At 52.7% G+C, this 15,194-nt stretch overlaps 1 protein-coding gene across 1 annotated transcript in view; it reads right to left on the bottom strand.

Annotated features, from left to right (window-relative positions):
* Positions 1-1,625: 1,625 nt before the first annotated feature.
* Positions 1,626-15,194, bottom strand: part of LOC115160295 (beta-adrenergic receptor kinase 2) — a 70,229-nt gene continuing 56,660 nt past the window's right edge. The window contains exons 13-19 of the mRNA XM_029710658.1: positions 13,753-13,853; positions 13,217-13,283; positions 12,857-12,952; positions 10,673-10,835; positions 4,148-4,284; positions 2,504-2,617; positions 1,626-2,396 (exon numbers count right to left, since the gene is read on the bottom strand). Of these exons, the coding sequence (XP_029566518.1) occupies positions 2,235-2,396; positions 2,504-2,617; positions 4,148-4,284; positions 10,673-10,835; positions 12,857-12,952; positions 13,217-13,283; positions 13,753-13,853 (840 nt within the window). The 3' untranslated portion in view covers positions 1,626-2,234. The remainder of the gene's footprint in view (positions 2,397-2,503; positions 2,618-4,147; positions 4,285-10,672; positions 10,836-12,856; positions 12,953-13,216; positions 13,284-13,752; positions 13,854-15,194) is intronic.

Raw genomic sequence — 15,194 nt, 5'->3', positions numbered from 1 at the left:
AGGGACAATAGCGTACACACACGCGCACACACAGGGACAATAGCATACACACACACGCGCACACACAAGGACAATAGCATACACACACACGCGCACACACAGGGACAATAGTGTACACACACACACACACACACACAGCAACACACAGGGACAATAACGTACACACACACACAGCAACACACAGGGACAATAACGTACACACACACACAGCAACACACAGGGACAATAACGTACACACACACAGCAACACACAGGGACAATAGCATACACACACACACACAGCAACACACAGGGACAATAGCACACACACACAGCAACACACAGGGACAATAACGTACACACACACAGCAACAATAGCATACACACACACACAGCAACACACAGGGACAATAACGTACACACACACACACAGCAACACACAGGGACAATAACGTACACACACACACAGCAACACACAGGGACAATAGCATACACACACACACAGCAACACACAGGGACAATAGCATACACACACACACACAGCAACAATAACGTACACACACACACAGCAACACACAGGGACAATAACGTACACACACACACACACAGCAACACACAGGGACAATAGCACACACACACACACACAGCAACACACAGGGACAATAGCACACACACACACACACAGCAACACACAGGGACAATAGCATACACACACACACACACAGCAACACACAGGGACAATAGCGTACACACACGCGCACACACAGGGACAATAGCATACACACACACGCGCACACACAGGGACAATAGCGCACACACACACAGGGACAATAGTGTACACACACACGCGCACACACAGGGACAATAGCGTACACACACACACACACAGGGACAATAGCGTACACACACACACACACACACACACAGGGACAATAGCGTACACACGCATGCGCACACACAGGGACAATAGCATACACACACACGCGCACACACAGGGACAATAGTGTACACACACACACACACACACACACACACACACACACACACACACACACACACACACACACACACACACACACACACACACACAGCAACACACAGGGACAATAGCATACACACACACACAGCAACACACAGGGACAATAACGTACACACACACAGCAACACACAGGGACAATAACGTACACACACACACACAGCAACACACAGGGACAATAACGTACACACACACACAGCAACACACAGGGACAATAGCATACACACACACACAGCAACACACAGGGACAATGGCATACACACACACACACAGCAACACACAGGGACAATAACGTACACACACACACAGCAACACACAGGGACAATAACGTACACACACACACAGCAACACACAGGGACAATAGCATACACACACACAGCAACACACAGGGACAATAGCATACACACACACAGCAACACACAGGGACAATAACGTACACACACACACAGCAACACACAGGGACAATAACGTACACACACACGCGCACACACAGGGACAATAGCATACACACACACACACACAGCAACACACAGGGACAATAACGTACACACACACACAGCAACACACAGGGACAATAACGTACACACACATACAGCTCATTGCCATTCTCTTGGTATGTCCCAGCAGGTCTTTGCTCCAGTTCTCCTTCTGCTTCTCTCTCCTCCGCGTCATCTCTCCTCCCCTCCGTATGAGCCCACAGGAGAGGAATGTCATTGGTCCAGATCTTCACCTCCTGCTTTAGGTCCCGCCCCTCCACTACAGTCAGACAATCCTGTGGAGAGTGGCTGGCAGGTGTGTGGCTCAGGTCCAGTCTCAAGACGAGGCTGGGGAATGAGTGATGAGGGGCCCTAGTCTTCAGTCTCCTACTCCAGGGCTGCTTTCTGCTGCTCTGCCAGGTTGACTGGGTGGAATGCCAGTCCATTGGGGCGAGTGTGTGGTGTGCCATCATTGAGAAGGGTCTACCCCCAGGCTACAGTGGGAGACGGAGGGGAAAAAACACTCTGGCTCTCTTTAGGTACATGCACATCTCTTTCCCTTCATCAATGCATGGTCCCATGGTACGCTTTGGCTTTCAGAGGAGAGAGGCTGGCGGCTTGGTCCATACACACTCCAGGGCGAGAGTGTGGGGGTGTTACTGTATGTGTGTGTGTGTCTAGGGCTGGGGGGGCGGGGTCATAGGGGATGTAAGATGTGGAGTGTGTGTGTGCAGGTGTGTGGCCTACAGGCCGTTGCTGTTGTGGTGTGTGAGGGGAGGTTTGGAGAGCTCCACTCCCCCAGCCCGTCCCTTCCCGATGACCTTAGGGGCTCGACGCAGCAGCTTCTGGGCCTCAGTGAACGCCTCGGTCAGCTCCTTCTTCCACTGGACAAACTCTGGGTCACTCTGCACACAGGAAACACACAGGAAACACACATATTAACCACCTCCCACTTCACTAACTTACACAATCATTTCTAGAGAGAGACAGAGGAAGAGACAGACAGACGTACCTCACACTGCAGGACAAACTGCTTCCCTCCTTTGATGCGCAGCAGGATGCACTTCTTGTCTTTAATCTGCGTCTCCTCCACCGTCACAATCTGCTCCATCGTCAGCAGGTTTTGCTGCGGAACACACACCAACCAATCACAAATTCACTTCGGTGAGGAGAGGAATCAATCACAGACAAGCTGGGTATGAGATGGACCAATCAAAATGGAGCTATAGAGGAGAGGGCTCTTTGGAACTGAGCTGCAGAGTAAGGACGCTCCTCTAAACTCTGAACTGAGACACTCCAATCCATGTACAAGGCCACTGCAGGAGGAGAGGAAGAGGAGGTCAGACTTCCCTTTCTCTCTTTTACAGAATGTTTTAATCCAGGCTACAGAATGTTTTAATGTTATAATCCAGGCCAACAGAATATTTTAATGTTATAATCCAGGCTACATAATGTTTTAATGTTATAATCCAGGCCAACAGAATATTTTGTTTTTATCCAGGCCTACAGAATGTTTTAATGTTATAATCCAGGCCAACAGAATATTTTATTTTTATCCAGACCTACAGAATGTTTTAATCCAGGCCAACAGAATGTTTTAATGTTATAATCCAGGCCAACAGAATATTTTGTTTTTATCCAGGCCTACAGAATGTTTTAATGTTATAATCCAGGCCAACAGAATATTTTATTTTTATCCAGACCTACAGAATGTTTTAATCCAGGCCAACATCATGTTTTAATCCAGGCCTACAGAATGTTTTAAATCCAGGCCTACAGAATCTTTTAATCCAGGCCAACAGAATATTTTAATCCAGGCCTACAGAATCTTTTAATCCTACAGAATAATTTTATGTTTTAATCCAGGCCAACAGAATGTTTTTGTTTTAATCCAGGCCTACAGAATCTTTTAAATCCAGGCCTACAGAATGTTTTAAATCCAGGCCTACAGAATCTTTTAATCCAGGCCTACAGAATCTTTTAATCCAGGCCTACAGAATCTTTTAATCCAGGCCTACAGAATAATTTTATGTTTTAATCCAGGCCAACAGAATGTTTTAAATCCAGGCTACATAATCTTTTAATCCAGGCCTACAGAATGGAGCGAGGACAGACAACCTTCACGCACTGGCAGACAGATGGACAATGACAAAGAATACACACATCCATCACACCACACCCATCACACCCATCACACACGCCACACCCATCACACACCACACACCCATCACACACGCCACACCCATCACACACGCCACACCCATCACACACACCACACCCATCACACACACCACACCCATCACACACACCACACCCATCACACACACCACACCCATCACACACACCACACACACCACACCCATCACACACCACACCCATCACACACCACACCCATCACACACCACACCCATCACACACCACACCACACCCATCACACACCACACCACACCCATCACACACCACACCACACCCATCACACACCACACCACACCCATCACACACCACACCCATCCCACACCCATCACACACCACACACCACACCCATCACACACCCATGAAAGCACATGCTTGTATGTGGAAACAGACAGACGATCACATACGTGAAGAACAGAAGAAGCACACCAACTGAAACGCACAGTAAAAGGGGATTGCTCACCCGTGACTCCCCCTCTCCCCTCCACTCCACTCGGTTGGGGAATAGGTAGAAGTATCGGCGCTGCCACTGCGTCAGGAAGGGGTTCCCCAGCTTCAACATGTAGCCGTGCATTATACAGTCCTTCCCCAGGGCATAGTCTGAAACACAATAAATACACCATTACCACAATACAAACACACATGGAATGAAAGCCAGCGTCAGCAGGTACAAGGAAAACACACTACCTACTGTCTTACAACACAAGTCATATCATCAATACAAAAATATTGCAATATGACATTCAGTCCATATCGTGTATCTCTAGTGTGTGTGTGTGGAGACGTGCGTCGTGTGTGTGTGTGTGTGGAGACGTGTGTGTGTGTATGGAGACGTGCGTCGTGTGTGTGTGTGTGTGGAGACGTGTGTGTGTGTGTATGGAGACGTGCGTCGTGTGTGTGTGTGTGTGGAGACGTGTGTGTGTGTGTATGGAGACGTGCGTCGTGTGTGTGTGGAGACGTGTGTGTGTGTGTGTATGGAGACGTGCGTCGTGTGTGTGTGTGTGGAGACGTGTGTGTGTGTGTGTGTGTATGGAGACGTGCGTCGTGTGTGTGTGTGTGGAGACGTGTGTGTGTGTGTATGGAGACGTGCGTCGTGTGTGTGTGTGTGGAGACGTGTGTGTGTGTGTATGGAGACGTGCGTCGTGTGTGTGTGGAGACGTGTGTGTGTGTGTATGGAGACGTGCGTCGTGTGTGTGTGTGTATGGAGACGTGCGTCGTGTGTGGAGACGTGTGTGTGTGTGTGTGTGTGTGTGTGTATGGAGACGTGCGTCGTGTGTGTGCGTGTGTGTGGAGACGTGCGTCGTGTGTGTGTGGAGACGTGCGTCGTGTGTGTGTGTGTGTGTGTGTGTGTGGAGACGGGCGTCGTGTGTGTGTGTGTGTGTGGAGACGTGCGTCGTGTGTGTGGAGACGGGCGTCGTGTGTGTGTGTGTGTGTGTGGAGACGGGCGTCGTGTGTGTGTGTGGAGACGTGCGTCGTGTGTGTGTGTGTGGAGACGTGCGTCGTGTGTGTGTGTGGAGACGTGCGTTGTGTGTGTGTGGAGACGTGCGTCGTGTGTGTGTGTGTGGAGACGTGCGTCGTGTGTGTGTGTGTGTGTGGAGACGTGCGTCGTGTGTGTGTGTGTGTGGAGACGTGCGTCGTGTGTGTGTGTGTGTGTGGAGACGGGCGTCGTGTGTGTGTGTGTGTGTGTGGAGACGTGCGTCGTGTGTGTGTGTGTGTGGAGACGTGCGTCGTGTGTGTGTGTGTGTGTGTGTGGAGACGTGCGTCGTGTGTGTGTGTGTGTGGAGACGTGCGTTGTGTGTGTGTGTGTGTGGAGACGTGCGTCGTGTGTGTGTGTGTGTGGAGACGTGCGTTGTGTGTGTGTGGAAACGTGCGTCGTGTGTGTGTGTGTGTGTGGAGACGTGCGTCGTGTGTGTGTGTGTGTGTGGAGACGTGCGTCGTGTGTGTGTGTGTGTGTGTGTGTGTGTGTGTGTGTGTGTGTGGAGACGGGCGTCGTGTGTGTGTGTGTGTGTGTGGAGACGTGCGTCGTGTGTGTGTGTGTGTGTGTGTGTGTGTGTGGAGACGTGCGTCGTGTGTGTGTGTGGAGACGTGCGTCGTGTGTGTGTGGAGACGTGCGTCGTGTGTGTGTGTGTGGAGACGTGCGTCGTGTGTGTGTGTGGAGACGTGCGTCGTGTATGTGTGTGTGGAGACGTGCGTCGTGTGTGTGTGTGTGTGTGGAGACGGGCGTCGTGTGTGTGTGTGTGTGTGTGTGGAGACGGGCGTCGTGTGTGTGTGTGTGTGTGTGTGTGTGTGGAGACGGGCGTCGTGTGTGTGTGTGTGTGTGTGTGGAGACGGGCGTCGTGTGTGTGTGTGTGTGGAGACGTGCGTCGTGTGTGTGTGGAGACGTGCGTCGTGTGTGTGTGTGTGGAGACGTGCGTCGTGTGTGTGTGTGGAGACGTGCGTCGTGTGTGTGTGTGTGTGTGGAGATGTGCGTCGTGTGTGTGTGTGGAGACGTGCGTCGTGTGTGTGTGTGTGTGTGTGGAGACGGGCGTCGTGTGTGTGTGTGTGTGTGTGTGGAGACGGGCGTCGTGTGTGTGTGTGTGTGTGTGGAGACGTGCGTCGTGTGTGTGTGTGTGTGTGTGGAGACGGGCGTGTGTGTGTGTGTGTGTGTGTGTGTGTGTGTGTGTGTGTGTGTGTGTGTGTGTGGAGACGGGCGTCGTGTGTGTGTGTGTGTGTGTGGAGACGTGCGTCGTGTGTGTGTGTGTGTGGAGACGTGCGTTGTGTGTGTGTGGAGACGTGCGTCGTGTGTGTGTGTGTGTGTGTGGAGAAGTGCGTCGTGTGTGTGTGTGTGTGGAGACGGGCGTCGTGTGTGTGTGTGTGTGTGTGTGTGTGTGTGTGTGGAGACGTGCGTCGTGTGTGTGTGTGTGTGTGGAGACGTGCGTCGTGTGTGTGTGTGTGTGTGTGTGGAGACGTGCGTCGTGTGTGTGTGTGTGTGTGGAGACGTGCGTCGTGTGTGTGTGTGTGTGGAGACGTGCGTCGTGTGTGTGTGTGTGTGGAGACGTGCGTCGTGTGTGTGTGTGTGTGGAGACGTGCGTCGTGTGTGTGTGTGTGTGGAGACGTGCGTCGTGTGTGTGTGTGTGTGTGTGGAGACGGGCGTCGTGTGTGTGTGTGGAGATGTGCGTCGTGTGTGTGTGTGTGTGTGTGTGTGGAGACGTGCGTCGTGTGTGTGTGTGTGTGGAGACGTGCGTCGTGTGTGTGTGGAGACGTGCGTCGTGTGTGTGTGTGTGTGTGTGTGTGGAGACGTGCGTCGTGTGTGTGTGTGGAGACGTGCGTCGTGTGTGTGTGTGTGTGGAGACGTGCGTCGTGTGTGTGTGGAGACGGGCGTCGTGTGTGTGTGTGTGTGTGTGGAGACGGGCGTCGTGTGTGTGTGTGGAGACGTGCGTCGTGTGTGTGTGTGTGTGTGGAGACGTGCGTCGTGTGTGTGTGTGTGGAGACGGGCGTCGTGTGTGTGTGTGTGTGGAGACGTGCGTCGTGTGTGTGTGTGTGTGTGTGGAGACGTGCGTCGTGTGTGTGTGGAGACGTGCGTCGTGTGTGTGGAGACGTGCGTCGTGTGTGTGTGTGTGTGGAGACGTGCGTCGTGTGTGTGTGTGTGGAGACGTGCGTCGTGTGTGTGTGTGTGGAGACGTGCGTCGTGTGTGTGTGTGGAGACGTGCGTCGTGTGTGTGTGGAGACGTGCGTCGTGTGTGTGTGGAGACGTGCGTCGTGTGTGTGTGGAGACGTGCGTCGTGTGTGTGTGGAGACGTGCGTCGTGTGTGTGTGTGTGGAGACGTGCGTCGTGTGTGTGTGGAGACGGGCGTCGTGTGTGTGTGTGTGTGTGTGTGTGTGTGTGGAGACGGGCGTCGTGTGTGTGTGTGTGTGTGTGTGGAGACGGGCGTCGTGTGTGTGTGTGTGTGTGTTTGTGTGGAGACGGGCGTCATGTGTGTGTGTGTGGAGACGTGCGTCGTGTGTGTGTGTGTGTGGAGACGTGCGTTGTGTGTGTGTGGAGACGTGCGTCGTGTGTGTGTGTGTGTGGAGAAGTGCGTCGTGTGTGTGTGTGTGTGTGTGTGGAGACGGGCGTCGTGTGTGTGTGTGTGTGTGTGTGTGGAGACGTGCGTCGTGTGTGTGTGTGTGTGTGTGGAGACGTGCGTCGTGTGTGTGTGTGTGTGTGTGTGGAGACGTGCGTCGTGTGTGTGTGTGTGTGGAGACGTGCGTCGTGTGTGTGTGTGTGTGGAGACGGGCGTCGTGTGTGTGTGTGGAGATGTGCGTCGTGTGTGTGTGTGTGTGTGTGGAGACGTGCGTCGTGTGTGTGTGTGTGTGGAGACGTGCGTCGTGTGTGTGTGGAGACGTGCGTCGTGTGTGTGTGTGTGTGTGTGTGTGTGTGGAGACGTGCGTCGTGTGTGTGTGTGGAGACGTGCGTCGTGTGTGTGTGTGTGTGGAGACGTGCGTCGTGTGTGTGTGTGTGTGTGTGGAGACGTGCGTCGTGTGTGTGTGGAGACGGGCGTCGTGTGTGTGTGTGTGTGTGTGGAGACGGGCGTCGTGTGTGTGTGTGGAGACGTGCGTCGTGTGTGTGTGTGTGTGTGGAGACGTGCGTCGTGTGTGTGTGTGTGGAGACGGGCGTCGTGTGTGTGTGTGTGTGGAGACGTGCGTCGTGTCTGTGTGTGTGGAGACGTGCGTCGTGTGTGTGTGTGTGTGTGTGTGTGGAGACGTGCGTCGTGTGTGTGGAGACGTGCGTCGTGTGTGTGTGTGTGGGGAGACGTGCGTCGTGTGTGTGTGTGTGGAGACGTGCGTCGTGTGTGTGTGTGTGGAGACGTGCGTCGTGTGTGTGTGTGGAGACGTGCGTCGTGTGTGTGTGGAGACGTGCGTCGTGTGTGTGTGGAGACGTGCGTCGTGTGTGTGTGGAGACGTGCGTCGTGTGTGTGTGTGTGGAGACGTGCGTCGTGTGTGTGTGGAGACGGGCGTCGTGTGTGTGTGTGTGTGTGTGTGTGTGTGGAGACGGGCGTCGTGTGTGTGTGTGTGTGTGTGTGGAGACGGGCGTCGTGTGTGTGTGTGTGTGTGTTTGTGTGGAGACGGGCGTCGTGTGTGTGTGTGTGTGTGGAGACGTGCGTCGTGTGTGTGTGTGTGTGGAGACGTGCGTCGTGTGTGTGTGTGTGTGTGTGTGTGTGTGTGTGGAGACGTGCGTCGTGTGTGTGTGGAGACGTGCGTCGTGTGTGTGTGTGGAGACGTGCGTCGTGTGTGTGTGTGGAGATGTGCGTCGTGTGTGTGTGTGTGTGTGTGTGTGTGTGTGTGTGGAGACGGGCGTCGTGTGTGTGTGTGGAGACGTGCGTCGTGTGTGTGTGTGTGTGGAGACGTGCGTTGTGTGTGTGTGGAGACGTGCGTCGTGTGTGTGTGTGGAGAAGTGCGTCGTGTGTGTGTGTGTGGAGACGGGCGTCGTGTGTGTGTGTGTGTGTGTGTGTGTGTGGGACGTGCGTCGTGTGTGTGTGTGTGTGTGTGGAGACTGCGTCGTGTGGTGTGTGTGGTGTGTGTGTGGAGACGTGCGTCGTGTGTGTGTGTGTGTGTGTGGAGACGTGCGTCGTGTGTGTGTGTGTGTGGAGACGTGCGTCGTGTGTGTGTTGGAGACGTGCGTCGTGGCGTGGTGTGGTGTGTGGAGACGTGCGTCGTGTGTTTGTGGTGTGTGTGTGAGACGGGCGTCGTGTGTGTGAGTGTGTTGTGTGGAGACGGGCGTCGTGTGTGTGTGTGTGTGTGTGGAGATGTGCGTCGTGTGTGTGTGTGTGTGTGTGTAGACGTAGCGTCGTGTGATGTGTGTGGGAGACGTGGCGTCGTGTGTGGTTGTGGTGGAGACGTGCGTCGTGTGTGTGTGTGTGGAGACGTGCGTCGTGTGTGTGTGTGTGTGGAGACGTGCGTCGTGTGTGTGTGTGTGGAGACGTGCGTCGTGTGTGTGTGTGTGGAGACGTGCGGCGTGTGTGTGTGGAACTGACGTGTGTGGAGACGTCGTCGTGTTGTGTGTGTGGAGACGTGCGTCGTGTGTGTGTGGAGACGTGCGTCGTGTGTGTGTGTGGAGACGTGCGTCGTGTGTGTGTGTGTGTGGAGAAGTGCGTCGTGTGTGTGTGTGTGTGGAGACATGCGTCGTGTGTGTGTGTGTGTGTGTGTGGAGACGGGCGTCGTGTGTGTGTGTGTGTGTGGAGATGTGCGTCGTGTGTGTGTGTGTGTGTGTGTGTGGAGACGTGCGTCGTGTGTGTGTGGAGACGTGCGTCGTGTGTGTGGAGACGTGCGTCGTGTGTGTGTGTGTGGTGTGGTGTGGAGACGTGCGTCGTGTGTGTGTGTGGAGACGTGCGTGTGTGGTGTGTGTGTGTAGACGTGCGTCGTGTGTGTGTGTGTGTGTGGAGACGTGCGTCGTGTGTGGTGTGTGGAGACGTGCGTCGTGTGTGTGTGTGTGGAGACGTGCGTCGTGTGTGTGTGTGGAGACGTGCGTCGTGTGTGTGTGGAGACGGTCGTGTGTGTGTGTGTGGAGACGTGCGTCGTGTGTGTGGAGACGTGCGTCGTGTGTGTGTGTGGAGACGTGCGTCGTGTGTGTGTGGAGACGTGCGTCGTGTGTGTGTGGAGACGTGCGTCGTGTGTGTGTGTGTGGAGACGTGCGTCGTGTGTGTGTGTGGAGACGTGCGTCGTGTGTGTGGAGACGTGCGTCGTGTGTGTGTGTGTGTGTGGAGACGTGCGTCGTGTGTGTGTGTGTGTGGAGACATGCGTCGTGTGTGTGGAGACGTGCGTCGTGTGTGTGTGTGTGGAGACGTGCGTTGTGTGTGTGTGTGGAGACGTGCGTCGTGTGTGTGTGTGTGGAGACGTGCGTTGTGTGTGTGTGTGGAGACGTGCGTCGTGTGTGTGTGTGTGTGGAGACGTGCGTCGTGTGTGTGTGTGTGTGTGTGGAGACGTGCGTCGTGTGTGTGTGTATGGAGACGTGTGTCGTGTCAGTCCTCCTTACCCTCCTCGTGGCCCAGCTGTTTGTTCTTGGCCCTCTTGCGGGCCTCGTTCTTGTCCGTGTCAGAGTTGACCGCCTCGTACACCGTCTCAGCCACCTCCTGCTGCCAGCGCTCTGAGATGACCAGGGGGAAGTTCTTATACAACTCCTGGTCACTGTCCAACAACTGGAGAGAAGGAGAGAGGTGAAAGGGGAGAGAAAGAGGGAGAGAGATGAAAGAGGGAGAGAGGTGAAAGGGGAGAGAAAGAGGGAGAGAGGTGAAAGAGGGAGAGAAAGAGGGAGAGAGGTGAAAGAGGGAGAGAGGTGAAAGAGGGAGAGAAAGAGGGAGAGAGGTGAAAGAGGGAGAGAGGTGAAAGGGGAGAGAGGTGAAAGGGGAGAGAAAGAGGAGAAAGGGGAGAGAAAGAGGGAGAGAGGTGAAAGGGGAGAGAGGTGAAAGAGGGAGAGAAAGAGGGAGAGAGGTGAAAGAGGGAGAGAGGTGAAAGGGGAGAGAAAGAGGGAGAGAGGTGAAAGGGGAGAAAAAGAGGGAGAGAGGTGAAAGAGGGAGAGAAAGAGGGAGAGAGGTGAAAGAGGGAGAGAAAGAGGGAGAGAGGTGAAAGAGGGAGAGAGGTGAAAGAGGGAGAGAAAGAGGGAGAGAGGTGAAAGAGGGAGAGAGGTGAAAGGGGAGAGAGAGGTGAAAGGGGAGAGAGAGGTGAAAGAGGGAGAGAAAGAGGGAGAGAGGTGAAAGAGGGAGAGAAAGAGGGAGAGAGAGGTGAAAGGGGAGAGAAAGAGGGAGAGAGAGGTGAAAGGGGAGAGAAAGAGGGAGAGAGGTGAAAGGGGAGAGAAAGAGGGAGAGAGGTGAAAGGGGAGAGAAAGAGGGAGAGAGGTGAAAGGGGAGAGAGGTGAAAGAGGGAGAGAGGTGAAAGAGGGAGAGAAAGAGGGAGAGAGGTGAAAGGGGAGAGAGAGGTGAAAGGGGAGAGAAAGAGGGAGAGAGGTGAAAGAGGGAGAGAAAGAGGGAGAGAGGTGAAAGAGGGAGAGAAAGAGGGAGAGAGAGGTGAAAGAGGGAGAGAAAGAGGGAGAGAGGTGAAAGAGGGAGAGAGGTGAAAGGGGAGAGAAAGAGGGAGAGAGGTGAAAGGGGAGAAAAAGAGGGAGAGAGGTGAAAGAGGGAGAGAAAGAGGGAGAGAGGTGAAAGAGGGAGAGAGGTGAAAGAGGGAGAGAGGTGAAAGAGGGAGAGAAAGAGGGAGAGAGAGGTGAAAGGGGAGAGAAAGAGGGAGAGAGAGGTGAAAGGGGAGAGAAAGAGGGAGAGAGGTGAAAGAGGGAGAGAAAGAGGGAGAGAGGTGAAAGAGGGAGAGAAAGAGGGAGAGAGAGGTGAAAGGGGAGAGAAAGAGGGAGAGAGGTGAAAGGGGAGAAAAAGAGGGAGAGAGGTGAAAGAGGGAGAGAAAGAGGGAGAGAGGTGAAAGAGGGAGAGAAAGAGGGAGAGAGGTGAAAGGGGAGAGAAAGAGGGAGAGAAAGAGGGAGAGAGGTGAAAGGGGAGAGAAAGAGGGGCAGAGAGAGAGAGAAACGACACAGCTATGAGGTTAAGTGAAGTCATGCCTGAGATAACCACCAGTCCTTGTGAGATCTGCTAAGCTGTGCAGCACCACTGTAATTAAGGCAACCTGGAACGCCCCCAACGTTCCTAATACTGTTGTGTAATGTTAAACCTCTGTTGGAAGGACTTTCTCTCTCAACACTGATAGTCACGTTACACCTCAGCCTTGTGTGTGTGTGTGAGCGTGAGCATGTGTGTATGTGCATGTGTGTGTGTGGGCGTTGCAGTATGATGTAGGTATGATCCTGTATATCAGGATTACCGGTTTAGCAGTTATATAATGCTGTGGATTTGACCTTGATGCCCTGGGTGGTTTCATGAGATAAGGGTAGTGTGTGTTGGAGCTTTACCTTGATGCCCTGGGTGGTTTCATGAGATAAGGGTAGTGTGTGTTGGAGCTTTACCTTGATGCCCTGGGTGGTTTCATGAGATAAGGGTAGTGTGTGTTGGAGCTTTACCTTGATGCCCTGGGTGGTTTCATGAGATAAGGGTAGTGTGTGTTGGAGCTTTACCTTGATGCCCTGGGTAGTTTCATGAGATAAGGGTAGTGTGTGTTGGAGCTTTACCTTGATGCCCTGGGTGGTTTCATGAGATAAGGGTAGTGTGTGTTGGAGCTTTACCTTGATGCCCTTGGTGTCCTCCTCATCAAAGGAACCAATGTCAAAAGCATCTGCTGCATTTACCTCTCCTCTAGGAGGGATGAGAGGGGGAGAATACTGGAGGAGAGGAGAGAGGGAGAAGGAAGAGGGGGGAGAGAAAGGGGATAAGTATTACAGAAGAAAAAAAAAGAGGGCGAGTGAACAAAACAACTACTACCTCCTACAGCAGAGGAGTAACCATGGCAACAGATGGAGAGAAAGAGAACAGGGACGACTGTCCAGACTGGGAGGCTTTATAACGAACCTGGTCACCTGATTCAACACACACACACACACACACACACACACACACACACACACACACACACACACACGCCTTACCTTCTGGAGATACACTTGCTGCCAGTCAATACCTTTGAAGAACAGATGCTCCTTCACCTCTGGGGCCCTGTGTGTGTGTGTGTGTGTGTGTGTGTGTGTGTGTGTGTGTGTGTGTGTGTGTGTGGATGGAGAGAAGGGAGCGAGAGAGAAAAAGCCAGGTCATTCTCACATTGGAACAGATCCATGTCCTAACAGCAGGTGGCAGTATTTCCAACAGAACCAAACTCCAAATTAAAACTGTGCTCTACAAACTAGGTTACGGACTATTATAATTTATGGGCCTTTCATAGTATTCACACTTTGACTTATACCCGCCACAAGGTTGGACAGAAAACCAATGGAAATGTTCAATCATGTTGCTCAGGACAGGTGCATGGTAACTATTGGTGCATTAAAAAACAAATGTCTAGCCCAGAACAGTTAAATACTGTTTATGGAGTATGCAGTCCAAGGTTGAAGTTTCTTAAAACCTAACATTAACATCAATGATTGTAAAACGATGTCAGGTGTTTGGGTGTGTGTGGTTGTGCGTGTACCCTCGTCCCAGGCAGCCCAGTCTTTTCACCACGTCTCTCTGCAGCAGACCCTCCAATAGACCCTTCAGCTCTACAGAGAACGAGTCTGGCAACTCCACGTTCTACGGAGAGGAGAGAGAGAGAAAGAGGAGGAGATTAGTCTCATTTCCTGCTTTAACAAGATAAAATACTGACTTGATTTATCATGACAATAAAGTTTATTCAATATGTATTGAAAATTGAGAGGGAAGAAGAGGATGTGAAATCCATCATTCCTTGTTCTATAGTATGTCCACAGTCCTCCTCTATAACACTCATTCCAAGCCCTCTAACTTTGGTGGTGATCATTTATCTAATAAAACCATTCAATCAGAATTCCTAACAGGGATTATATAGATTAATCAGATTAAGTGGCTGGATTAAAACCTAATCTGATTTAATCTCGATTGACAATACTTTCCTTGTTTAGCCCCTCCTAACAGAGGGGTGTTCTTTCTGCTCTGATACTCCATAGTCTTCTACAGTAGACATACTCTAGTCAAGACCAGGGGTGACCAGCCCTCTTCAAGGAGAACTACCACATGTGCAGGTTTTGGTTCCAGCCCTGCTCTAACACCTGATCCAGCTAATCGTGGTCCTGAGGAGTAGCTGCAACAAAACCCTGCGGGAGGGTAGCTTCTCAAGAGGGTTTGGCACGGCTGGTCTAGGCCTCCCCTCGTAGTCTATGCTAGGGGACACACCCTCTATGACTTTCTTTCTCCCTAATTTCATGGTATCTAATTAGTAGTTAATCCCATCGCTGCAACTACCATACGGATTCGGGAGAGGCGAAGGTCGAGAGCCGTGCGTCCTTCGAAACACAACCCAGCCAAGCTTCTTGGCACAATGCTCGCTTAACCCGGAAGCCAGCCGCACCAATGTGACGGAGGAAACGCCATACACCTGGCGACCGTGTCAGCGTGCATTGCGCCCAGCCTGCCACAGGAGTCGCTAGTGTGCGACAGGATCCCTGCCGGCCAAACCCTCCCCTAACCCGGACGACGCTGGACTAATTGTGCGCCACCCCGGTCGCGGCCGGCTGCGACAGAGCCTGGACTCGAGCCAGGATCTCTAGTGGCACAGCTAGTACTGCGATGCAGTGCCTTAGACCACTGCACCACTCAGGACGCTCCCTCTATGGTGTAATCTGATGCTGTTTGTAGCAGGCAGAGAGAGGGATGCAAAGTAAGGATGCAAATTCACCCTCTTTCCTGCCAGAACCTCTTCTGAATTCTCCCTCCCCTGCCTCTCTCTGATTCCCTGGTCATTATGATACAGACTTGGCAGGAGGAGGTTTCTGCAACAACTGTGAAGATTATATCTCCAGGATATGTAATGCTTTGAGGGTGTGTGTGCGATTTTGCTTCAGTGTATTGAAGGATAAATCCTTATTATGCGTGTACAGGGCCTTCAGACAGTATTCA

Source organism: Salmo trutta, chromosome 23 (genome assembly GCF_901001165.1).
Source record: "Salmo trutta chromosome 23, fSalTru1.1, whole genome shotgun sequence".
NCBI lineage: Eukaryota > Metazoa > Chordata > Actinopteri > Salmoniformes > Salmonidae > Salmo > Salmo trutta.
Note: the sequence above shows the minus strand (reverse complement) of the source record. Positions and strands in the feature narration are given on the sequence as shown.